Below are 25,546 nucleotides of genomic sequence, written 5' to 3'. Positions count from 1 at the left end.
GGACATTATAGTTAATAATGGGAAGTATCCAAATTTCAAGGATTCAAACTTGGACTTTTTCTGCTACAATACAAAAAATATACAGTATTAAACATTGAAGTATAAACCAAACTTAGTACTCTATAGTGCTAATCTTGTTCATGCTACAGACATTTTTAAGACTTGTCAATCCAAAGCACATTACAACATGATTAGAAAAGCTACATTCAATACACATGCACCATAGGTTTTTTTTTATTTTTTAAATCAATTACATGTTTACTGCTGATTATTAACTCATACCACTACTGTAGCAAGTGTAAAACTAGCAAACTGCAATTTGGTGTTTGGACGGACAGACCGGTGTGCTAAACACATTAACGATATGATAAAACTAGACGCGTTATTGCTTTAGCCTTGTGCTTGGACAAGTGTGAGATAGCTTATTACTGTCTAAATAAAACTGTCATTGAATTTGCGCACAGTGAAAGAGATGTCGTTCTTTCAACAAAACGCCATTGAGTAATGCATTAAACACGTAGCACTGCATATGCGTCAGTGGTGAGTACGTTTATGTCAAGTAATTTTGGTAAACACATTGTAAAAGGGGGGGGGGGGGGTATTATTTATGGGTAATTTATTTCATTCAAGCATGACCAAGAACTAGCTACAGTACAATTAAATATACCAAAAATAAATACTATAATTATATGCAAAATAAATTAGAATAACAAGGGTGGACTACACCACCTGTTTGGATACAACTGTATTTCAGTCAAGAAAAGGGACGCCACGTAGATCGATGACGGCGGTGCGTCCTAAAGCAGAAGTCATAGAAGTGTAATAAACATTTTGGAATGCAGACATTGTAGCCCTTGCCACTGGCTTGTACACAGACAAGAAGTGCCATCTGGATATATAAATGTTATCCAAAGAAAAAGGGCAATGTTTGTACAAGGCAAATGGAGCAAACCTTACCATGGTGAGCTTGTAGCTGGTATTGGGGGTTTTTCTGTAGTTTTTTTTGTTTTTTTTTGTTTGTTTTTTGCTGGTTTCAGAGGATCAACGTGTTTAAAGGTAGAGTTGCCCTTTCAGTGTTGGACACTGGTGTGATCATAGGTCCTCTACAGGTTCTGAACAGGATCAGTATTGTGTGCAGGTATGGTTTATTCAAGCTGGTAACAGGAAAAGGGACATTCAGGTGACTGTTTTAAGTTGAAACTGTATTGCCAGAGAAGTTCAATTTGACGCTTCGGTGTAAAATGTTTCTGATGTAGAGACGCCCCTTGGCTTTTAGAAGCAGGTAATTTTAAACTTTTAGACTGAGTTGAACTTAAGGCTGGTTCTTGGGTGGAGCAGACGTTTCGTTTTTCAGGTAAAGGTGGGATTGAGGCTGGTTGTTCTTCAGAGGACAGTTAACCTAAACTGCGAGGGTAAATGGAGCTGTAGGCTGGTACTTTGAAAGTTGAAAGCCATAAAAGACTGCAGCTGAAGTAAAAGTATAGGCTGGTGCTTTAAGCGGAGAATGCCAGTTTTAGACTGCAAGTGGAATAGCCCTCATCACTGGCTGAGCTCAGCCGGCTGCTGTGGTCATCCAGGTCACTTGCACCACTGGTGCTTACACTGTCCATTTCTCCATGGGAGAACTCAGTGCTTTCCACATCAACGTCAATCTCCTCTGTTCAAACACAAAGACAAAACAGTAATTAATCAGATCCTTTCAAAAGCCTCTTTGAATCATGCCAGCCTAAATATTCAAAATAATTTCTCTTTCTCAAAGTGTAGATGTTGAAAATAGATTTAATTTTTTTAAATTTATTTTTTTAGCAAATGCATTTGGTTTTGATAAAAGATAACGGCTCTGAGCTTACCTCTGTCAGACTCTGAGCGGTCGGAGTCCATCCTGGAACCCAGGCTGTCTGTACGGACTCTTTCCCTCTCTCCAAGAGTCTGCAGCTGAGCTAGCTGCCTCTGCAGGTGCCTCTGCTCCCTCTCCAGGTTGTCCAGCTGGTGCTGACTCCTCCGATCCATCTCTTCAAGTTTCTGAAAAGAGGGAAATGCATAAGAGTTTGTTGTGTTGGTATGTAGAAAGAAAATCAAGACAATAAGCTTGTGTGGATCCAATGTTTTGGTGTTCCTGTCTGTTCCAGCTTGTATAACTCATACATACACAAGCATTAAAAGTATGTGTCGTGGACTATGAACCTCCATAATCATAAGAGGATCTAATCACTTGAAACCACTCATCACATCTGATTGTGCCATAAATAGCTGATTAATTGAACTGTAGCACAGCAATAAGTCCTAGCAATTTGCTTGCAAGCCAAATGCTGAACAAGATTTGTGTCATTGGGGGGATAATTGAATGAAAGCACAGACGCCTTGAACTATAACTAAAGATGTTTTTGTCTGATTAGGAGCACCTGCAGGTGTTTAGGATTGTTTGAGGAGGTTTGTATGATCAAGAATAACATTAAAGTGGTTGTTTTCTGAATGGGCTTTGGTCAGTGTTTCCTCTATCCAAATACAGTAGCGCCTATCTGAGCTTTTCCTGTAGCCTGAAACAGGGTGTGTTTTTTTCCTTCCTGCGGTCATGAGTTTCATTGTGACTGCACCTCTCCACCCTTTTACTCATACTAAACAACCTCTAGTTCCAAAACTACAACAGAGCAGCATTCACAGATCACATTTCCTGGACTTCAAACAGCCAAGTCCAAAGTCAACAGTTGACATCATAGGTACTTTATCCATTATCCCCCAGAGTGATAAACTCCCACAGACTGTTGCCAGGATTGCTTTCATATTGCAGCCCTCAATCATCCCCCAACTTTTTAAATGCTGGAACCCGCACAGACTAGACTCTACAAAAACCTGTATTTAAAAAAACGAAACAAAACACTTTTCTGGCTTAGATTGCAGCCATCAGGGGAACCAATGTGTTGAATCCTGGATGCTTTGACAAAACTGGATCATTTGCCCCTATCATCAGTCTCTTGTAGTTCTGACACATTCAGGCAGGCTGCTATAACAATCAGGACGAATCTGGTGCACTTAAGACTAGTGGTGAGTGTACTATTCTCACATGATTCTCAACTGTGAAGGACCCAATCAAAGACTTGCATATAAATCTTGCTGAGGGCAATACTGGTAAGAGCCAACAATAGATTTGTTCAAAATTGTGCAAAATTGAAATTGCCATGCAGCCACCATAATATCACAATGCTAAGGCCAAAGTGCCATAAGATGTATTTCATGTAATGGTTCCAAGAAAACCTTAATTATATAAAATGAGCTATAAATGAGCTTCCCTGTTGCTGTACATAGACAGTAACCCATTCAACCACCTCTCAAACTAACATCAAATTAGTTGTAGTTTTCCATGAATTATGTGTGCTGTCTTTTCTCTTTACATTATACATGGAATTGAAGGAAAAAGTTCAGAGTTAAAAAAAAAAAGAAAGAAAGAAAATCCAGACTTCTCTCTGCTCGTTATACCGTGTCAGCAATGGTTATGGAATAAGTAGGACCTATGTAATGATTTTAATCAAAGTGCCTTTTCATCCTAACACGCCTAAGAATGTATAGACTTCTGAAGTTCAAATGAATTGAGGCTGAAGTTAATATATTATTAAAGCTTTTTATGTGGAATGTGCAGCTGCAGTGATGAAAAGTAAAGTATCAGTGCAGCACAGCAGTTTGTACCTTGAGGAGGAACCGGAGACTGTGGGGCCACCTAGAATGAGAGCTTTGATACTAAAATACAATTTTGTTCTAAAATTATAACAGTCTACTGACTGGCAAGCCTTATAAGTCCTCACTATGGATTTGCATTGGGTCTCACATAGGATTCAGATGGAGACTAGGACCTTCCCTTATGTATCAAAGTCATCCTGTGTAGTCCTGCAGATCTATGTGTGCTGTCAATATGTATTTTACTCAAGAGAGCAGCTGTATTTCTTCTATCTTAATTTTAGGTATCTCTGAGAGATGCAGTGACACACATTTTCTTTTGCTTTTTGACTGTTTTCATTTCAAATAAAATTATGAGACATCAAAAGTAATAGGCCCCTTTCACTGATGCCATTTTGACATGTAATAATAGGTTGTAAATAACTAAAGTAAAGATGGCTTAATGGCTTACATCATTACTTTTGAGCACAAACATGATGCCATAATATATCCCTTAATTCCATGATGGTACCATACTACAGGGGCTGTCTTAAAGACTACCACACCTTGATATGTGCTTTGGCCTTGTTGAGTAGTCCCAGTGTGGTGTGCCGACTGCAGTCTGGTCCCAGAGGGATGAGGGACTTCAACCTCTCCAAACACAGGCGGAGATGTGCTCGTCTGTAGGAGGAGACGCAATCAAGAAGAGTCATTTCTCCAACATGGAGTAATGTGCACTATGCAAGATTCTTCAAGTGGCACAGCTTTATTGACTGCACTTGTACACAAAAGAAAACTGAAAGATACATTTCCAGACTAATGTATTCTTGTCTGCTGCGCTGATCCTGATTTAGTCAGATTATATTTCCTACTTATCCAATTTGATTAGCACTGTAATAGACCAGGCAAACAAGTATTTGATTGGCCAAGATCAATTCTTATCATGATACCTTTAATCCATCTGTGATGAGCAATGTAACAGTCAAGGTATTCGGGAACCTGATTTATCTGTTTATCAATTTTGCTGGTTAGTAACACCATTTGACTCCTTTGCAATTACATATGGATCTGTCTGGGCCCAGATTTAAAAGCTGCTGACGTCAGCCCGATACTCTGTCTCTGATTCAACAAGGCCTCTGGGCCTGTGGTCTGAATGAATGCAGAAACTGGCAAAGGACACTCACTATCCTTTCAAATAATGGAGTGAAATGTAGGTCAAGTTGTGATGTCATCGCTTATCTCTGCATTGGCCACCATTTTGTAATAAAGAAAAAACTGTCTAATATGAAATAAGCCATCTTCCTGAAGATTCAATTTCCAAATCACTCCCTACACCTCTTAAACCAAAATTCTCCCAACCATGGTTAGATTTTTTTTAATTACCTGATCATTTAATGTTTGGATAAATATATCCTGACATTTTTGTTTCCTGCCCAGAGCAAAAGGCTACCTCATCCTGCGGCAGTAGACGCAAGCTGCTTTTAGATTTGCAGCTGAGAATCTTTCAGGAAGGAGCCCTGTTGTCTGGAAACAGACGGTTCCCATTTGCTGACTGGGGAAATGTCTGCATCTCCTCCTGGAACAGTGCTGCAACTGAGGCTGCATTACACCTCCCTTTGAATTTGCCTTGCAAAATGCACACTGCTATCCTACACAGCAGATGAATTTCCAAGTTGTTGATAAAAAAATTCCTTTTTTCAGAGGTCCTGTGACGACAATAAGCTGATTCACAGGCCCACGGTGCATCTCGTTTTGAAATAGTATGGTCAACATATTTAGCATAGCACCAAGATATGCAAACACAGCATAATGGATAAAGTTTTGGGTTTATCAGCTTGAAGCTCCATTTTGAGACAGCTGGCTCTTGAGATAAACTCCTTGTGTACCTCATTTGCCACAGCAGGTTAAAGACTGGAGGAAATCTCTCTTTCTTCTATTAAGAATGACTTTACCTTTTGAACAAAATATGTTACATGAAAACTTGCACTGAAGTAGAAATCTAAGATGACTTAGTTCATATTTGTCAGAAACATACATGAATCTTGTTTTACTCACCTATTTTTTTCCAGTTCATTGTGTGCAGACCTGTTGAGATCATACATATATAAACAAAACTGTAATGCAAATCGTAATAATGGAGAATACAACATATAATACAATCTACAAATACAACAGTTATATAAAATAATGCCGCAGTATTGATAATATGATATTAATAATCAAACGGATACATAAATCACACGCTAGAATGTTCATCAAACATGTTGCAAGAATGGTTTTACTACATACATAAATGAAGACAAATATGATCATTATTCACCTCTACTACACTATCATGTTAACATTTTGGTTAAGGATCTTAATGCTGTACATTTAACCTACCTGTTATGAATATTGTCCAGTTTCCTGTTCTTGAATTTTCGCTGTTTCTGGTGATGTGTAGTCTGATTGGCAGGATATGTTGAAGCATACCCATGCTCACATTCTGGTGATGAAAAAGATAAAGAGGATTACATACATTGTTAAGTTTTTAAACATATGCTACAAGTGAACAGCTTCACCCAGGCTTGGATTTGCATGATAGATGTGACCTCATTTGGCCTAAATTCTAAATTACATCTTAATCAGTAGCAACACATCCGAGGAATTAAATCTTAAGAACTTAAACTCAGTGTAACAGACAGATTACCCATCTCAGAAAATGATAATACAAATACATTAATGCATTTTTGCCCCCTATGATCAACATTTAGGATGTAGCCTAAATATGTAGTATCCTGTGTTCATTTGTCAATGTGTTCTTATTCACAACAGCCCGTATTAAATATAAAAAGCCTCTAAGTGGGTCTTTAGTTGGTATTTTTTAATCAAAACACATTTTAAGTCCTCTGAAGTCAACTAGTCTTCTCCAAAGTATTGTTCCTGTTTCTTAAAAAAAGCCTACAAATCCCATGAACCCTCCCTCCCAGTAACATACGACGTCAGATATGAACTTGCGTCTGATTGGTTATCTGCAGTGACTCTAACACTGGGAACATGTGTCTGGACCAATGAGAACTTTACAATTTGTTCCATGTGGAAACCATGTGAACAACACACACAAGGAAGCGCAGCTGCCTCTGAAAGCGATAGTAGGGCTTTGAATTAGAAATGTTGATCTTGAAAAAATAAAAATAAAACCTCTTAATCATGATTTATATATTACGCAGCAGGGTCCGTGAGTGCGATATTTTGAGCGAATGTGTTATTTTAAAGGAACAACTGCGATTGGAAATTTGGCTAAATGGGAAATTTGGAGTTTAAATTATCCATAAATGTATACACATGTTGTCCTATATGTGCACATATGGAGGCCCAATAAAAATAATCAATGCACTGCAAGTCTCTGGGCTGCACAGACCAGTTTAAATGGGAGCAGATCATTTAGCTGCAGGCTATTGTTGCAAAAAAAAAGAAAAAAAGAAAATCTGTCTCAGGCGATGCAATTGCTTCCTGATTTCCAAATGTAGCAAATATCCCCTCTTCTCTTCAAATGTTGGTGTTTTTTGTGTATGTGTTTGCTCCATCAGCCTGCAGTTAGTTTCAGCTGCTGTCGGGCCAGTTCATCTGTCCGCTGCGCGTCTTTTGTCGTCTTCGCCTCTATTGTTGTCTGCTCGGCGCATTACGTGTTAATATTCCCAACAGCCCGTGTTTACTTACTTCCGTTGTTCTTCTCGACATTTTCTATGTAATTGGCTGCATCGAGCAGCACTTGCACGTTCTTCATAAAAGTGCCGATTTGGTCCATTGCGGAACATTTGGAGTATAAAACGTCGCTGAAAGAATAGTCGGACATCTCTCCGAAATCCTGCTGGTCCGTGGACGCATCAGACTCCGACAGGACCTCTTCGGGTTTCAGCTGTCGCATGTACTTTACCATTTTCACTTTAAGCTGTTTTTGTTATGTGTTGGGGGGGGGTTAGACAAATAAGCAGCGCTGAAATTGTTCTCCCTGTCCCGTCTGTGCACTGAGCGGATGACTGAAATGAACTAGGCTGGATGGAATTGCAGTCCTTAGCCTCAGCCACTTGCCCTACTTGGTGGATAATCCCTCCCACTAACGCATGCACATTGCATTCATTGTCAACCGTGCCATAATAAATCCTCATTATCAATACTGCACTAGAGCAACAAATAACACACTTATGTCACGGTGACATTATAAGAATCACGTCTGCTTTCATTTGTAGCAATGCTGCTTTATTTCAGTTGAGATTTAAACTGAATCATTGGGACAAATATGAGCTAATGTGCATCTGTGCACAGTGAGGCCATGTCTCAATGTGTGTGAAGAGACTTTAAAAGTGGTAAGTAATATAGACCACATGGTAGTAGACAGTATCAGGTCTGATCAATAGTACAACCTGCATAATCAGGGACAGCTGCCAGGGTTTGTCTCAGTTATAAATATGTAATCACCTGAGGCTTCTGTGTTGCTGAGGAGCCTCAGTGTTTTAATTTAGGAAGCACAATGATTTTACTCTCATGTATTTTGATATGTAAGTAACATTTTGTCCATTTCTGTTATTTGGATGAGTTTAGAGTGATTAGATTCTTCTTGATGTCACAATTTCCCACAGTCATTGTCACAGTGGGAAAAAACACCACTGTGAGATTTAAAAACTGATTCAATGCTCAATATGCTGCATTCAGGTCTGAAGTGGTACTTTAAGTTGATTTGCTTACTGTGTGCTGCATCCCAAACATACAGTAGGAGTGTTTCAGATAGATAGATAGATAGATGGATAGATGGATAGATGGATAGATTTACTGATCCCGAGTGAAATTTAGACATCCAGCAGCTCGTATGGCACAAACAAAACACCCATACACACAACAATAAAGGAATATAACACACAGTAGTGAAATGATCGTCTAGCCACCAGAACTACTATACAGTGCTGTCACTATGATAGATTATTTGCCAATGGATGCAAATGCAATATACAGTGCAAGGATGATAATTACTGTAAATAATGTAAATCACAGATTAAATTGTGCATAATGTTGTTTCCTGTTTAGGAGATTTCACATGGACGTGAGTCTAATACATACAGGTGATTGTAGAGACAGTTTGAGCTCTTTTTGGCCCCCAGTAAGCCCAGTGTCACTCTTCAAGTCTTTTGATTTAACTTAAGCCTCGCTGGGCGTGTTGTGCATTTTTTATTTTTCCACGTAAACTATAAGATAACAAGAAAGTAAGAAACTAGTAGAATTATGTTGCCAGAATGGAAAGGGCCCATTAATAGTGAAAGTGACCACACTTTATATACCCATACATTGCTATAAACCTTTAAGTTATCTGTTCGTTAGAAAAACTAACCTTGAAATTGATTTTACTTCTATCTTGATGCTCCACCTCTGCTGTCTCTTTGACTGATTAAGAAGTCAAAGAGACAGCAGAGACCCCACTGAGGGGTGGAGGAGGACAGAGGGGAAAGGGCCTGCCTTTACGAGGCCAGCCATGCGTGCAGGGCTGTGTTGTGCCTCTGAGACAATGGGTGCAGATGGCTGGCCCACTGCAGATGTGGCCAGGCCTGTAACGGACGCTTGTGAGAGAGTACACCCTCCCATGGAGTCTATTTCAGCCGCCTGGCAAGGCCTGACACACACAGACGGTCCTGATCTGGACACTGGAACAGAGACACTAATTTTAGTGCAAATGCAAATGGGGCTTTATAAAGCTTTAAAAAAGGAAGTCTATTTTTTAATTTATTAATTTTCTTATTACTGGAGCATCCCCAATATATAAAACCACAATTTTCGAGTACAGTCAGACATCATCTTCTGCCAATGCAAACCATGCACTCAATAGGGCAGATAGATAGTCAGACATGGACAAAGAGTTCAGCGGAGGGATGGAAACTGACAGTATTACACCAGGAAAAGGCTCATCTGTGCTGTGAGGCTTGTGTGCAGACTGAGTGGCTGTGCGTGCGGCACACTGATAGTGACAGCGTTGAAAGCTGACCCGCTGTAGGTTGGTGTAGAATGTGACCCCAACTGGAGTAATCTGAAAAGCCTGAGGATTACACCAGTGGCTCGGCTGTCACAGAAGAGGCAAAGTCACACGGTGCTGGTATGTGTGTGTGTTTACGAAAGAATGTGCCAAACATCCCACGTTGGGTCTCACACAGCAGGGAGTATATGGCATTATCGGTTTTAATGAAAGGGAGAGTAGGAAGACTTTTTCTCTCTGTGTCTCTGTGTCACTCTCTCTCTCTCCCCCATCTATCTATCTATCTATCTATCTATCTATCTATCTATCTATCTATCTATCTATCTATCTATCTATCTATCTATCTATCTATCTATCTATCTATCTATCTATCTATCTATCTATCCATCTATCTATCTATTTATCTGTCATGATATAGTCCTGATGCTATCGTCTCCCATGCTGGTGGTCTGTAAGATGAGGGTGTCAGATTAAGCATTGTGCAGTCCCCTGTTGTTTTAGAACAATGGCTGCCCTTTGCCCCGAGGTCACAGCAGAAGGACACTCCAGCAGGCCAGACGTGTGTCACCTGCTCCGTCCTCTCCTTAGCACTGACCGTGCTAAGGAGAGGACGGAGGACGTAGCTCAGCACTAAGCTTTGTCATCCACACATTGTAAGGGATTGTTAGAGGTAACAAGTTTGGAGCCTGGTGCTGGCATTGCTTTTGAGATAATTTCCTTCGAAAATAAACCAAACAGCTCATCAAAAGCTAATTTCCATGCAGAATTTAATCTTAATATATATTTTCCTACTTTACATTCATAAAAACAAATCCTAATATATTATTAAAAAACATGTTATTATATATTTTTTAACATATAATCAAATGCACAACTTTTGACCCAATCTGCTTTTTTTGTCATCTTAGGTCAGAGGTGTGTAGGATGGGGGTGGTGTAGGTGTTGATCCTGCCCCCCCCCCCCCCAACATGAACACCTGTTGGAGACACCAAATCCCCTCTTTGTCTCCACTGCCCCCTCTCAATGGATTACCATGACAACACCCATTCATATCATGGCTGAAGACTGATTATACAGCTTCACACGCTCAATTATCACTGAACGGAGTGCATTGTTTTAGGGGGACGCTGCTGTTTTTTAAAAAGAGGGAAGCTGTGTCGATAGTTTGGCAGAAAGCTTTATTTCATACCGGAGGTGTCGGTTTGCCTCCTGGAGCTGGATATGATTGGCTCGACTTTCGCACAATGAAATGTTGCGTGTTGTGGAATAAATGCATAAATAACCAACAACTTGTTCATGTTTAAAGATCAAATATCGTTCAGTCAATAAGCAAGAGGGCAATAAAACTCTTATGGAAACATATCCCAGCTTTTATTACATCAGGCAGACTGGAAGGCAATTTTAAAAGGACTGACTTTGAGGCCAGGTGACTGTAATGTAAAGCACCGTGGATAAACCCAGGCAATACAAATAGCAATGTAAACACAGAGGAAATACGAGCACTAGGTACACAACGTACATCATTTGTAAACACATTGTGTGGTGCATGTTTAGTAAAGAAGGAGCTTCATTACGGTGGATAAAAAAAAGATAAAAGTAGTGTTAAAATGTTATTAGATTGTACTGTCACATTTTTGTTTCATTGTCTAACATTTGGTTTAACGTAACAAAAGAACTTCACACATACAAACTATGTACAAAGGCAAAGAATTCACTCCCTTTGGGTCAAAACAAATCATTCACATTATTGACTGGGATGTAAATATATGATCCTCTAATATATTTTTATATCAATCTACAACAGTGGCTACACAGAAAAGCTTTCCACAGCATATTGCCATCAACCGAATATTTGGACAAAATTAGTCAAAAACATCCATCATGTTCAACTAAACTTCCTGTGATTCAGGCTTGCCAGCTCCCATCCCAACAGAAATTTAAATATTCTGTAAAAGTCGAAACTTCTCATTCAAAACCATCAATAAGCAAGAATCATCACTTTGCTGAGCTCATTCTGTCAGTCACAGTCAATTCCTTCTCACAATTACAATAAAGCAGCAACCATGGGAACAATGCCAATGACATAAATGTAAAAACATGAATTATTATTGTATCATCAATCACAGCATGTTTAGTATAAAGGTTAGTATGTAAAGTAAATATGTAGACTATCAAATCATCAAACACTATAATGTAATATCTATAATATAAACCAACATATATTATTACAAGATAGTATAACTATGAACATGTTCAGATACAAATCGTACTTCTTGGAAGGCTAAATGTTGTATATTAGTGGTTTTGTTCAGCCACTGTTACACTACTGGTGTTAAATCTTTCAGTATACATTCAAAAATGAATTTGTGCAAAAAGAAAAGAAAATCACAAACACTAAACAGGCCCAAATCTAATGAATTCATGAATTTGAACCCAATTAAAAAATATGGGTAAAAACAACCACAAATACACCCCCCCCCCCATTTACCTTTCATTTCATTTCACTGAGCCCTCAGGAGCGGTCAATCACAAATTCTCACAGGGGAAAAAGAAAACACATCCATATTACCATCTGCTGGCACATCTTGGAAAGACTTTCACATGAAATAATAGCTGTGAATGAGGAAGGATGTGCAGGATGTAAAAACAACACTGTCCTGGGAGACTTTCTGACTAAATGATGAACTTCCCTTCAACAAGCTGAAAATTAAGAAGGCAACTCAGTTGTTTTCCTAGCAAAACACTCATCGTTCTTACAGTTAATGCACTCAGGCTTCTGTTTTGTCCTTCTCCTTCTTCTTGCTCTTTTTCAAGAATGAAGGTGTGCGAAACTTCTTTTTCTTTTTCTTGGGGGACTTGCTTTGGCTCTCTGGGGTCTGTTCCTCCCCTGTCTTCTCATTTGTTGTTATGGATATTTCCACCGTTTCCGAAGTGCTCACGCTCAGCTTGGATACCTCGATGCTCAGATCCTCTTCCAGCTCCACCAAGTGGTCTTTCCCATTGGGTATTGCGTCTGTCAACAGATTAAACCAAGTCAGCGGAGAGGGATGTGGAGAAGAATTGCAATCACACAGATGCGCCTGTGATCTATCAAATTTTAAGGTATTTCAGGTCCTAATACAGTAAATATTGACATAAAACAACATACAAACAAGCAACTGCACGGAAACCTTTAAATAGCTCTTGACTAGCTTATTACCTTGCTTAGCTGGCGTCATGATGGGAGAGAGGGAAAGGGAGATAGTAGAGCCATCAAATGTTGTCATCTCATCTGCATCAGTGGCATCATCATCGTCTGTAAAAATGATCAGAGGTCAGTTATTCATCACAGTCGGTATGTTCTGGTAAGTGAGGCTTAGGTGAAAAATATGTCATCGAGACTTGCACTTATTTTACTGTTTGCAGAAGGCACTGAACAATAGCCCGGTTTATTATCAGATGAGTTTGTGAACTGCCTCTGTGAAAAAAAAGGTTGCTCTAACACACAGCTGTAGAAATGGTTCACTCCTGCGCACACATTTTTTCCTTGTCCAAAGTCATAACGGAGACCTGAGTGGATTGACACTACTGATGTCTTTGCAGCTCATCTCTCATTCCTTCTGAGACAACTTTCAACTCAGCAGGAATTCAGGAATCTCATCATTTTAGTGAACTTAGTTCCCACATTTCCTCCAGGCAGGAACCAAGCACTCTGACTGGACTAATTAACTTCCTGGATTACAAGCTGACAACAGAGTTTTTATGAGGATAAAGTGTGTACAGCAAACATGTAGAGCACATAAAACTACAAGTTGTAAGGAAGAAAACCATCACATAATAGCATCAGCCCCAGATTTCAATTCATATTCCCATACAATAATGTCTGCTGGATCAAACCAGTTTTAATGTGATTCACACTTCTACAGAAATCAGCATTTAATGGGTCCCAGACTCCCATTTTTGCTCTAATGCTGGCCTTGCTTGATGATGTCAGATCATGTCCCACAAGATTTGCTTTGTCTCTGCATCTCAATTTCTTTCATGACCTTACATGACCGCAAAGGATTATCTTCAAAACATCAGATGCACACCATCTACATGGGATGCTGTCAGATATGACCCCATGTAAGCCCAAGTAGGATTACAGTAAGTAGAGGTTTTCTATGCCCCGGACTGTAAAGCTTTCTAATGGTAAAGAAACAGCTTGACTGATAGAGACAGTGTATGAGGGATAGCAATGAGTACCGTCTTGGCCTTGCTGCTTTTTTTCCACCATGTTCTTGTATTCCTCAAGCACCTTCTCTGTGAACTCGTTGAACGGGTTGGGGGGAAGAGAGCGAGTCTGCTCTTCATCCTCAATGATGAAAGCCTGACAGAGAGGAGAGCAACAACAGAGGAACAATAAGGTCTGGGAGAATGTTTATGTCTAAAATAGAGTGATGCATTCTGTATGAAGCAGTGCTGAGAGTGTGATGTTTAATATACTCACTGGGCCTGGTACGGTGTCCACTACAATGCCTGCTAATAACTGAGACTTTGGTCCGGAAGTCATCAAGTCACCTCTGTGCTGTTCTTTTATCTGAACAAATATTTTCATCAAAATCATATTAAACCTGATTCAGATATCTTTGACATTATATACAGTCCTTTAGATAGATAGATAGATAGATAGATAGATAACTTTATTAATGCCCAGAGGGAAATAGAGTGAGGTAGAGTAAAATATAATAAACAAACAAACAACAACAACAGAGGTACATAAAGTGCACAGTAGAGGTCCAGTTTACAGTTTCGATACGTTAAAGTGAGAGTTTGAATAAATAGTAAAGGTTCACGGTTTTTCATGTCTGTCCTAAAACATTAGTCAGGTGCTCAAATTAAGACTGACACGTTTTTCTTGCCGTAATCATCCCTCCTGTTCATATGAGCCTATAGAGATCCATCATAATTCCCATGTAAATGATAGGGGACGAATCTACAGCCCTCCTTCCATGCAAAATTCCTCTTAATGCCAAATTTCCTCTTTTTGTAACTATTTTTATTTGTAACTTCTTCTGCTGCTCATTTGGGCACCTCACTATTGTTTTAAGACACACTCAGCAAATAACAGCACAGTTCTTTAATGGATCAATTCTTCAGCTGTATGAGTGATTCTGTATGAAATGCAACATATTTGTGTCTCTAATCAGCATCAGTTAAGTGATATACAAGACTTTAGTACCAATTTATATACTGCATACACTATACTGTATTTCAGTGTAAAAATATGTGTAATGTTTTTAAATAACAGTTCCAATCCTGATTAATCACGAGATGAAAGTATGTAAGAATGAGTAAAACATCTTTTTGAGTCTCTGCTGTCCAGGATTATAACATGTTGATGATTCAACTCACCTGGTTCCTCTTATCCAAAACCTCTGTGGGATCAGTGTTAAGTGGGACAAACTGGTTAGGGTCCTCAATCTTTATTGGGGTGCCAATTTTGTTTCCTGGCTGTGAAGACTTCATCCACTGAGGAAAGAAAAACAGATTAATAAGGAAAACTTCAACACTCAACATTAAAACATGCATTCATCAAACTGGCCACAGGATGGCAGGCTAATATAAAGTAACAGCAGCTTCCAAGATCATAGTTTCCTTCTGAGGCCAAAACACTTTGAGTTAGATTATTAAATTTCATGCTACAGTGTAACAGAAATTCAACGCACCATTGTCTTGGTCCTGGGGCTGACATCTCCGCTGGGTGATTGTTCAGGAACACTGACCCTTAAGTAGCTGTTGGGTGAATTAAGCCACCGAGTCCTTTCTCTCTGCTGTTTCTGCACCATAAACTTGAAGGGGCTATGCAGACCCACCTCACTGTCCTCCAGTGGCACTGCAGACACTGTGGCAGGGATCTCCACATCGTTCTTGGACCGAGGTTTTTCACGGACAATGGGGTTCCTATAAGAGTAGCCTGTTCTGTATCCCTAGAAGGTCACACAGAGAGGAATAGTTATCTAAAACAACATTTTCCTTTGCCAGAAGTGTCTGCAGTATTCTGCAGTGTCATTCATTGTTCCCTCACAAACTTTTCAATAATAAACTTTCTGTATCAACTGTTAAGATACAGAATTTAAAGGATGCACGGGCCACCCAAGATCCACTTCCACAGTGCTTCTAAATATTTAAACAATGCTGCAAATACAAACAGCATTTGTGCAGACTTGACCAGTTTCAGAGGGAAAAGATGAAACTTTGAAGGAGTGCATTGTTAACAATACATCAAAGACAAGGAGAGACAACTCAAAAACCACTGATGGGAGCTCGCAGTGAGAGCAGAGCACAGTCTGAAGCTGGCAGTCCAGCACTACAATCAAAACCAAAACTGCCATTTTCTCACAGGCCATATGACAAGTTTTATCTCTGCATTGGGCTTTGATGGTCACAGGCAGAGCTTGTCAGAGATTTTAGACATTTTTCAGAACTGTTCAGTGCCCCCAATGCACAGTCGCTAATTGGTTAGCAGTGTCATGTGAGTAGCTGCACTTATTGCATGTAGGTTGTTCTGATTAAAGAACAAAACACCCTCAATTACAATGTGTTTGGGTCTGAATCATGGCCCATACACAAAATACAGAATACATCAATTGCACCATTGAAATACCTCATTTCTGATGCACTGATTATGGTGCTGTTAATTGCTTTTTCAATGTGTTGGACAGCTTTTTAAATATAATGAATGGATAACATAACTTTATGAATGAAAGTGGTTACTTTTGTTAGCTCATTGACTTGACTAACACACTCTCTTCGTCCGCACTCCTCATCTGCTTTTAGATAATTATTAACTCTCCATTTAATCTCTTCGTTTATTTAAAAAAAGTGACACAGCATGTCCTTTTTTTAAATGTTTTTCTTGTTGCTGCTGTAAACATAGGGCCAGTTCCAAATCATCCTCTTCCTCCTGTATTATTAGCTGTGACCTTTAGAGCAGCCAGGGCTCTTGTTGTGTGTTTTGGATTTCAACGATTGCGATCATTTCCGACATCATGGCATTCGGCACAACTAGCAAACTCCACCTTCTGGCATGGACAGACAGACGTCCCGCTGCAGTGTGTGTGTGCATTTGCACTTAGCGAACACAACAAATCTGATATCAAAATTGAGTGCACTAGAGTCTTTACACTAAGTGATTGTGTGGTCTGTGGCTGTAACTGCCCACAGCATGCCTTACCATCTGGAAGCTATGATTGAGAGGGTGGGCGGGCTATGATCACACAGAGCTGAAACAGCTGCAGCCCTCTTCAGCCACAGTTGTTAACTAGAAGCACACTCATATAGACATAATCTGACATCTTCTGTGTCCACAGAGCATATCAGGCCCTGGCTATTAGTAGTGTGGTAAGAAAAGCACGGTTCTAACTGACAGAAGTGCAGCAAAGCACAGAAATCCTGAGGGTAGAACAAGACCATCGGACAACATGTTAGCCACAGACATGCTTAACACGGTCTGACAATAGTTACATGAGTTTGTTATTGTAGTGAAAAATGTTCACACATAGACGTCTACAATACAAAAACACGATCCAATCACACATTTTTGAGGTAAGATTTTTTTAAAAACCCCACACATATAGCTTCATTGTTGTTCCCTAATCAGACATTTCCCGAGGAAGCGCCTTAGAGACAGGAAACTCGGAGCATCATGGGTAAAGGGCACAGGTTAGGGTTCACTCACCAGGTTGTCCAGCATCCTCATAAGGGACTCAAACTCTGCCTCGCCCACTTTCCACTTGACCTCACTGTCGATTACCACCCCGGCAGCAGCCACTCCCTGGGTCAGGGGTTTAAACTTCTCTCTGTCCAGGAGCACGAGGTTGTCCGTGCTGCCGGCACACCTCAAAGCATTCAACTAAACAAGAGCATTTAATAACAAAATGATTAATAATGAAAATTATTAGAAAATGATCATGCAGCACAAATTCACTGACAACTTTCTTCTCAAACATTTGGTTTGGCAACTTTAAAGAATTGTAATCATATGTGACCTGAGCTCTCAATATGTGTCAAAAACAAACACAATCCAGACACAGCTGGATGTTGAAAAAGCACCCACAGCGTATCCCTGACACAAAACAACAGGTGTGTGTCAGTAACACCACAGGGTTCCACCTGTTCTAACTGGGAACAGAGCTCTTTACCACATATCTGACTTTGTTGAACAATACTGTATGTCAGACATCAGCTTTGATTCCACTTTGATATTTGCAACCAGGTCTTACTGATTTGTTAAAACAGGAAACGTGTGTTTAAAAGTGAAGAATTATATGACTGATTTATACACATGTAGCTAACCCATAAATGTGTAAATATGTATCAAGGCTCCATTCAAGTCTACAAATTGCTGTAGCCTGAATGGTGTAATTAAATTGCAAAATCAAGCAGAGGTAATCAATAGTACAAATCAACCTTTTAATACCTGGATATCGCATGCTTGCTGGGAGTGGTACACATAATGAAAAGCTTCTTCCACTGTTTCTCCCAAAGCAAGCAGCCCATGGTTCCTCAGGACCATCACCTGCAAAACATAGGAAACACTTGAGCTTATTAATGGCTCACAATAATCACTATGATACACTAATACACTCAAATCCAGATGAGCAAATGCATTGGCATATTCAGATATGCTCATGTGCATTAATTAATTTATGTGTTGATAAATACATGTTAATAAATGCTTCTTTAACAATGTACTTGTTTTGACATGATACATATCTAGAATTAATACAATTTCTGCATCTTAAAGCAAAAATCCAACCTATGTCTCCCTAAGATGAAAGGCATAGAGCTGAATTCATGGTATCAACTACAGACGGCTTTTGGGCATCTATCCATGAATAATTCCGATGTGAACCTTCAAGGTTTTTGTTAGGACCTTGCCAGATGTTTGGATTCAATTCTGTGAATATTTTTGAGTTTACTTAGGGGTGATGTTGGTTTGGGACTGTATCACATTATTATGAATGTGAATCGTCAGAGGTTCTGCACAAAAAAATAAGGTTTTCTTGGTTTTCAGGCATTTCCTTATTAGTAAGTGCCAAATTGCACATATATCAGAAAATCCCAGTTTCACAGTCGTAATTACAAACATATACATACATCGACATATACATTATTTTAAAGTCAGAAGCTTGTAATTACAATAACTCTGATATGACATCCCTGCCTAATAAAGGCACATGTCTTTAAAACTCCACACCCTCTGTCTGTAACACTGGCTTTCTATCATAAAGCCGAAATAACCTTCATCCCCGTGACATCACCATTATCAGACTTGTGAAACTTTCCTCTAGAGTCTGAAAGACATTAATACATTACATGCTGAGTAGTCATTGAACATCAGTTATAAAATTAGTGCAGTGCCTCAATGATGACTTCGGTTGGCAAAAGAACGGTATTCAATTTAGTACATCTGTATAATATACTCTATGTAAGAATGTATACAGTATTAATTTATCTATATTCACCAGCAGTTTACAAACGGCCTCATATACATCCTGTTGTGAATACAGGATAATTTACTGTGCATCCCATGTGAAATTGAGCCTTTCATTAATGGAGTCCCTTGGTTTGACAGTACCTTGGCAGTAGGGCCCAGAGCTTTCTGAAACGCCACCTTCTCCTCTTTATTATCCAGGCTGCCATGGTAACCAAAGCAGCTCACGTCTCCCAGAAGCAAAGCCTCCTGGGAAATGGGCAGGATTCCACATTTCATCGAGGACACCTGTTAACATGGGATAAAAGCAACAGTAACTGTGACGCACTGACATGTAAATGGTGGCACATTTTTGCTATCAGGCACAAATAAAAATTCAACACAGCAGTGTTCATCATGTGCTGTGCATTTTACTGCCGAGCTTCAAAGGAAAGGGCTAAGCATGCAGGGGGCTGCTTTTAATTCAGCCTTTTTCCTCTGGTGCAAAATAAACATTTAGCAGCAGTTTTTATGCTTTGATTAAGCTCGTATATTATTAGCCTGGAGCATACTTACAGCAGCTGTGGCAGGGGTATGTATGTGGATGATACATCTCACATCAGGGCGCATGGAGTAAATGGCAGCATGAGGAGCAAATCCAAAATGGTCAATACCCAGATCAGTAGAACCCTGGTCCACAACATTACCAATCATGTTTACTTTCACCTACAAATAAAACAGAATGTTAGAGAAGGATGTCAGCTGGCAGTCTACTACAGTTGTTGTTACAGTAGTAGTTGTTGCTACTGTAGTGAAGCAGCAGCCATTTAAACAAAGAACCAACTCAATATTAGTTAGAACATAGAATAGAAATGTTCAATATTAACCTATACATGCTTACATATGACTGAATCAATAAACAAAAACATGAAACCACACATCTATATTGATGCAATTCACTTAGAGACAAAAACTGATTCTCCAAACTAAGGAATCTCTGCACGTCAGCCAACTCAAATCTCAAAACAGTGTCTCAACAGACAGGACAATTGTGACAGGATGTGGACTAATGAGTCGTTGTTGTTAAAACTTTTTAATGAGCAAAATGGCAGCATGAGGAGCCCCTTATTAAAAGTTCTGACTACCTAGAACCATGTGATCCAGTCTTCATCAGTCCACATTCAAACTCCAAACTGTCAAACATTTTTCACATCTTATATTTTAAAATACAAATAAAAATCTACATGTGATCCTGTTTTATTGGACATGACCTTGATTCAGATCAAAAAAGCTTGACCTTCATCACTGTAATGAGGCACTGCATACTACATATTTATTATACTTGTATGTTTGACATACAGTATACAGTGTAGGCTAAGATGGTTTCATTTTTAGTGGTTCTTGCCATTAATACAACACTGTACTGTCATATTGGGATCTGAGCACTTGCAAATTAGAATGTCCTTCATTTAAAAAAAAAAAAAGGTCTTTGCTGAAGAGACTTTAATGTGCTCAGAGTACATGAATAGAGACAAATGACAACTTACAACAGAGAGAAGAGAGAGCTAGAATATGTTGAATGGTAGTCTGTGTAAGTGAGAAACTGCCAAGAAATATCATCTTTGAAAACTTTAGCCTTTACTATTAAATCCATCTAGAAACCTAGAAAAGAACTGATTTACATCTATCAGTGTTAGATATAGCTGACAACAATACATTATCACTTGCAGATGCCTAGCCATCTCCAGTAAAAAGTTACAAACATTCCCCAGTACCTATTCCTTACTTGTATTTTGAAAATGTATTGTATCAATTTAATGGATTTATAATGACAATGCATGACATTTCAACAAGAATTAAAAAAAAAACAATCCTAGTATAAGTACCAAAACACTGTGACAATTCATTCTGACTCATGACTGGAAAATTGGAAAATGATGGCATACACACAGACAGACATTGTTCTTACCAAATTTGCTGCCGTCACCTCATTGAAAGACAGACCTCGTGGATTAATGAGAACATGATCCTGCTCTTTACTGACACGCACCTAAGACAAAAGGAACATATTATAAAATCCAAAACTTATCTAGGTAAAAACATGGATTACATAAGTCAAAATCCAACATTAAGAAACATTTGTGATGTGAAAAGTGTTAATCCACTGTACAACAGTATTTGTTAAGCACAGGAGAAATGCTGCAGTGTTTTCCCCCATTAATACATTCTTGTCAGGTTCAAAAAGTCTCTTAAAGACCAGTGTGTAGGATTTAGTGGCATCTAGCAACCATCGGAATACCCCTCTCCTTTCAAGTGTGTAGGAGAATCTGCAGTGGCCATGACAGTCGAAAAACTCTCTAGAACGTTTATCTCAGTGTTTGGTTTGTCTATCCTGGGCTACTGTAGAAACATGTTGGTGAAACATGACTTTGTGTAAAAAGATCTGCTCCCTATATAGATATACATGGAGCATTCAAAGGTAACAAAAACAATATTCTCATTTTCAGGTGATTAAACACTAATTACATACTTAGAAATATTATATTCCATTTCTGCCTAGTCTGTTCCACTAAATGCCACTAAATTCTACATACTGCACTTTTAAAAAAGCACCAAGACCACAGGAGACCTAATCTCTACATTAAAAAAAATCTTTAAATTGGGTTAGCAGCTACTTAGAGCTGAGAGACACATCTCACCTGTTCAAGGTTACAGGAAACTCTCAACCACAGAGGAAAGATCCCTTCACTCTGAAAGCTTCAAAAACTGACTTTCTAAGCCTTGTCTTTAGGAAAAATACGAGTTTTACATCTTGTTATCTCAGGTGTTCATCACCTTTTTCAGTGAGAATTCTCACTATTGGGGAAACTCACATCCACAAAACTGACTTTTCTAAACCATAAATAATATATGGATTCTGAAAATGCAGATGTACTCCCCTTCAGGCCTTCCAGCAGCTAGAGAGCACAAAGCTCACACAAAGATACACAAGCCTTGCGCGGCATACGTAATTAGATGTGCACTGGAGCGTGATGGTGAAGTTGTACTCACAGTGATGTAGGAGCTTGTAAAACGAGCCCAGCTGAAGAGGTCAACAAGCCTGTAGAGGCTGGCCAGCCTGCAGCGACTCTGCTTCTCCCCCTTAGCAAAGGATGGAGACTCGATGCCGTACAAGTCATTGACTGGAGTTACCATCCCAAAACCTGCCACAACACATAACATCACTGGTAACTTGCTATGCATTACAAACACTTAACTTTGTTTTTTGGGGTTTTTTTTAAACATCTACACGGATGTTTACATGGCTTGCTTCCACAGCATGTAAAGCTAAAACATCCCAGGGAGTCTGTCCAGCTGAAGCTTAAAAAAAGACTTTTCTTAGAATTCCCATCAAGAAACAGAAGGATATTTTTGGACTGTAATACCATATAAGGCCATTTAATGATAGAAGGCTTTATCTTTTACAGCCACTTTAGCCTTTTACAAGAGCAGGTCTGCCTCAGTGACTTCTCAGACATTTTACTAAAGTGACATTTTCCAAACATTTACAGTTTCAACAGTCAAACTTTTCTGCTCTAGGCTGCTTTGTGACCTCCCCGGAAACATAAGGCATAGAGGTTATGCTAACATAATTAGCATTGCAAACGGCTGTAATTCATTACCAAGACTGGTCATGGGGGCTCTTAATAGAAACATTGACAATCAAGAATGCTGTCAACAACTTTCTGCCTTTTCTGCTGTTTCAGGGTTGTTCGGAGTCACAAGAGCCTGAGAATTCAGCTTCTGACAATAAAGATATTCAGCCTGCATAATGCACACAGACAGAGTATACACACTGCATGACAATCAGGACAGAAGGGAGATAGATGGAGGCATTCACACACACACAAACACACACTCTACAACTCACTGATGGGTGATGTCAAGGCGCCAGCTCCTCCCAAGGTATTCGCCATGACCAGGTCAGCAATCTGTCTGAGAGCCAGGAGACCTGTGGGGTTGTTGCCCTTCGTCATCTGATCCTGAATCAGGCCTTCCAGTTCATCTTTAAATACCTGTGAAGAAAAAAGTTTTTTTGTCATTCAGGGTGAGGTGAGGAGAAGAAATACAAACACTCTGTTAAACTTCTATTAACCTAGCAACTCTTATAAGCACAACCCGACCTTCACATCAGTTCAACACCTGCTCGGGATGTGTCAATGAGCTCAGCATCCTCTCCTCTTTATTACAAGTGTACACAAATCACTACAGACCACTAAAAAAACCTCTTTGTGTGTTTGGGGGGGGGGGGGGGGGGGGGGGGGGGGGGGGGGGGGGGGGGGGGGGGTCTTATTAAACCAGACTATAAATTTTTGCTTTCAAGAGTAGCCTGTGAATCTTGAAACAGCACTATTTTTCCTATGTGCTGCAGCTTAGCTCCTGCATTCTGCTTCATCCGACCACGGTTCCCATGGTGATGAGGCAAGTTCCACTTGTTGGGCCTGTTATGTAATCGCAGATCAGTGTGGGCTTGTCTAATGTTCATGCACTTCATGGGCATGTGTTGCACCTCCTTGTACTCCATCTCAACAGGCTGCACTGCTCAGTTTGCATCCTTATCATACTGAGATAATAAAACTAAAAGCTACAACACAGATATGATGGTGCTTAGAATATGCCCTCTATTTTACTGTTCAATATAATCAGTTATACACTTAATCTGTAATAACACTGCTAAGACAAAACAGAGATTACAACTGCTATTTCAATATTAAAACTGGGGGATTTTTGTGACCGTAGCTGCAGACATTTCTAAGCTTTACAGCAGATATATTTTAGAGTAAACCAACAGCAGAGCATATGAAATGACCATCATATAAACAAGGCAAAAACAAACAAACAATGCATTTCAGTCCATCTCAAGTGAAGGTACGGTATGCCTCTCTAGCTTTTAAAAGCACCGATCATTACTAATACACAGTGAAAGCTTGTGTGTAGGAGGGCACTCTTTACAGAGCTGCGGGCTACATACAGGACTCTGCAGTATCTGGGTGACCCTCTTCTTCTGCCCCATCATGTTGAAGTCCTGCCTCAGGTCCGGTGACATGTTCCTGCTGCGGAGGTACTCAGGGTCACTCTCATCCAAGCGGTCGAAGTAGCTTTCCTTGGGGTCGTTGCTGGACAGGGACAGGGTCAGGGACCCCGCTGCCTGCCTCACCTCCACCAGGCTCATGTTCCTGCAGAGTCGTCACTGCCCCGGCCCCGGCCCCTGTTCGTCCTATGAAATCTGTAGGAGACGATGCAACACTGCTGCTTACTTCACATTCAGGCTGTCAAGGCAACCAGCATTGTTTTAACAGAAAAGATATGGGTGCAATGGTGAGTCATGTAATTACATGGATGGAAACAAAAGGAGAGGAGAACATGATTGAAGCTTTTTCAAAGCTGTCGGTGCATAAAAAGAGTCAGATTTGGTCAGAGCTGCTGGTAGAATAATGCAAGTATTTTGTATAGGACAGTTTAATAACACAGCAATGACCTCTGCACACACACACTCACAGAGCTAAAACACATCTCCCTCTCACCAGCATTCATTCTCCATCACTTTGTATGTTTTCAGCACAAACGTTGCTCTTTCTTCTCTACACAGATGAAGGCCAGCTCATAAAAAGTGTGGGATGAAAGCAGCAGCAACAGTTTTCCCACTTCTACTGCTCAGCCACAAACTGTAAAGCATTGTCAACAGTAAACAAAGGCAGGCCTCATGTAAATCAGCCACTTTGAATAGCAGTTAGCACCTTTGGCGCTGCAGTGTTACCTGGACGGTGGGGGTGGAGGGATACATTAAACTCAGCCACATTACATTAGGCCTAGAAATGCGATAGTTTCAAAAACTGCAAACAAAATAACATGGTAATTGCTGTGTTTAGAAGTCGCCTCTAATCCAGAACACTCGGTACATGGCATCATATTACAACTTTAAAACATTTATAGTAGGAAAATAAACGCAGGGAGCAGATATAAGTTAGTACCAGAGGCTGCACTTTGAGACTTGCACAAGTTCACACTTAGTTAATACAAAGCGAATAAGAAACCACGAGGAGAACTGTTTCTGAAAGTTGAAAAATTACCTGTGAAAAAAAAAATTGAACTGCCTCCGGACGATGTGATGTCGAGTTTCTCCGGCAGAGGCTCCAGAAATGTGTATGAAGGCAAACCAGGCGGATATTATTCCAGATACATGGTGAGAAAAAAGAGAGAAAAATGTAGCACGGCTCAAGTTGCAACAGTATCCAGACAGAGCTGCCTGACTGCCCGCTGCGGGTGTGTAGTGAGTTGAAGAAGAGAAGAGAGGCTGCATGGAGGAGGATGTGGGTGTGTTTGTGTGGGAAAAAGGAAAAGTGACCATGTGACTTCACTTATCCACCCACCAGGCCTCTATGTATTCAGCGGGACAAAGGAATGGCCACTCAGGCTGAGTTCAG

At 39.9% G+C, this 25,546-nt stretch overlaps 2 protein-coding genes across 2 annotated transcripts; both read right to left on the bottom strand.

Moving 5' to 3' along the window:
• Nucleotides 1-1,242: 1,242 nt before the first annotated feature.
• On the bottom strand, nt 1,243-7,627 carry LOC133991669 (max-interacting protein 1-like). The gene is made up of 6 exons (XM_062430158.1): nt 7,348-7,627; nt 6,031-6,133; nt 5,704-5,733; nt 4,215-4,329; nt 1,851-2,022; nt 1,243-1,657 (listed from the first exon to the last, which is right to left on the bottom strand). Exons 1-6 carry the CDS (start codon nt 7,565-7,567, stop codon nt 1,494-1,496), a joined length of 804 nt encoding a protein of 267 aa, XP_062286142.1. The 5' UTR covers nt 7,568-7,627; the 3' UTR covers nt 1,243-1,493.
• Nucleotides 7,628-10,994: 3,367 nt separating this feature from the next.
• Nucleotides 10,995-25,343, bottom strand: add3b (adducin 3 (gamma) b). The gene is made up of 15 exons (XM_062430157.1): nt 25,193-25,343; nt 24,094-24,348; nt 22,993-23,137; nt 22,134-22,285; nt 21,052-21,132; nt 19,659-19,808; nt 19,248-19,391; nt 18,087-18,185; nt 17,346-17,519; nt 15,334-15,594; nt 15,020-15,136; nt 14,115-14,204; nt 13,871-13,994; nt 12,846-12,941; nt 10,995-12,659 (listed from the first exon to the last, which is right to left on the bottom strand). Exons 2-15 carry the CDS (start codon nt 24,292-24,294, stop codon nt 12,415-12,417), a joined length of 2,079 nt encoding a protein of 692 aa, XP_062286141.1. The 5' UTR covers nt 24,295-24,348; nt 25,193-25,343; the 3' UTR covers nt 10,995-12,414.
• Between the last annotated feature and the right edge of the window lie 203 nt (nt 25,344-25,546).

The sequence above is a fragment of the Scomber scombrus genome, chromosome 12 (assembly GCF_963691925.1).
Source record: "Scomber scombrus chromosome 12, fScoSco1.1, whole genome shotgun sequence".
Lineage (NCBI taxonomy): Eukaryota > Metazoa > Chordata > Actinopteri > Scombriformes > Scombridae > Scomber > Scomber scombrus.
The sequence above is the reverse complement of the archived record's forward strand: the minus strand, read 5'-3'. Positions and strand labels throughout refer to the sequence as shown.

Coding starts and splice junctions, on each gene's coding strand:
- LOC133991669 (XM_062430158.1), bottom strand. CDS start 7,567: ATGGTAAAGTACATGCGACAGCTGAAACCCGAAGAGGTCCTGTCGGAG. Junction 6,134..7,347: donor TGTCGAGAAGAACAACGGAA/GTAAGTAAACAC, acceptor TTTCATCACCAG/AATGTGAGCATGGGTATGCT. Junction 2,023..4,214: donor AGGCCAAAGCACATATCAAG/GTGTGGTAGTCT, acceptor CCCTCTTTTCAG/AAACTTGAAGAGATGGATCG.
- add3b (XM_062430157.1), bottom strand. CDS start 24,294: ATGAGCCTGGTGGAGGTGAGGCAGGCAGCGGGGTCCCTGACCCTGTCC. Junction 19,809..21,051: donor AGGTGACGGCAGCAAATTTG/GTAAGAACAATG, acceptor TTTTATTTGTAG/GTGAAAGTAAACATGATTGG. Junction 13,995..14,114: donor TGGACACCGTACCAGGCCCA/GTGAGTATATTA, acceptor CCTCTCTGTCAG/GCTTTCATCATTGAGGATGA.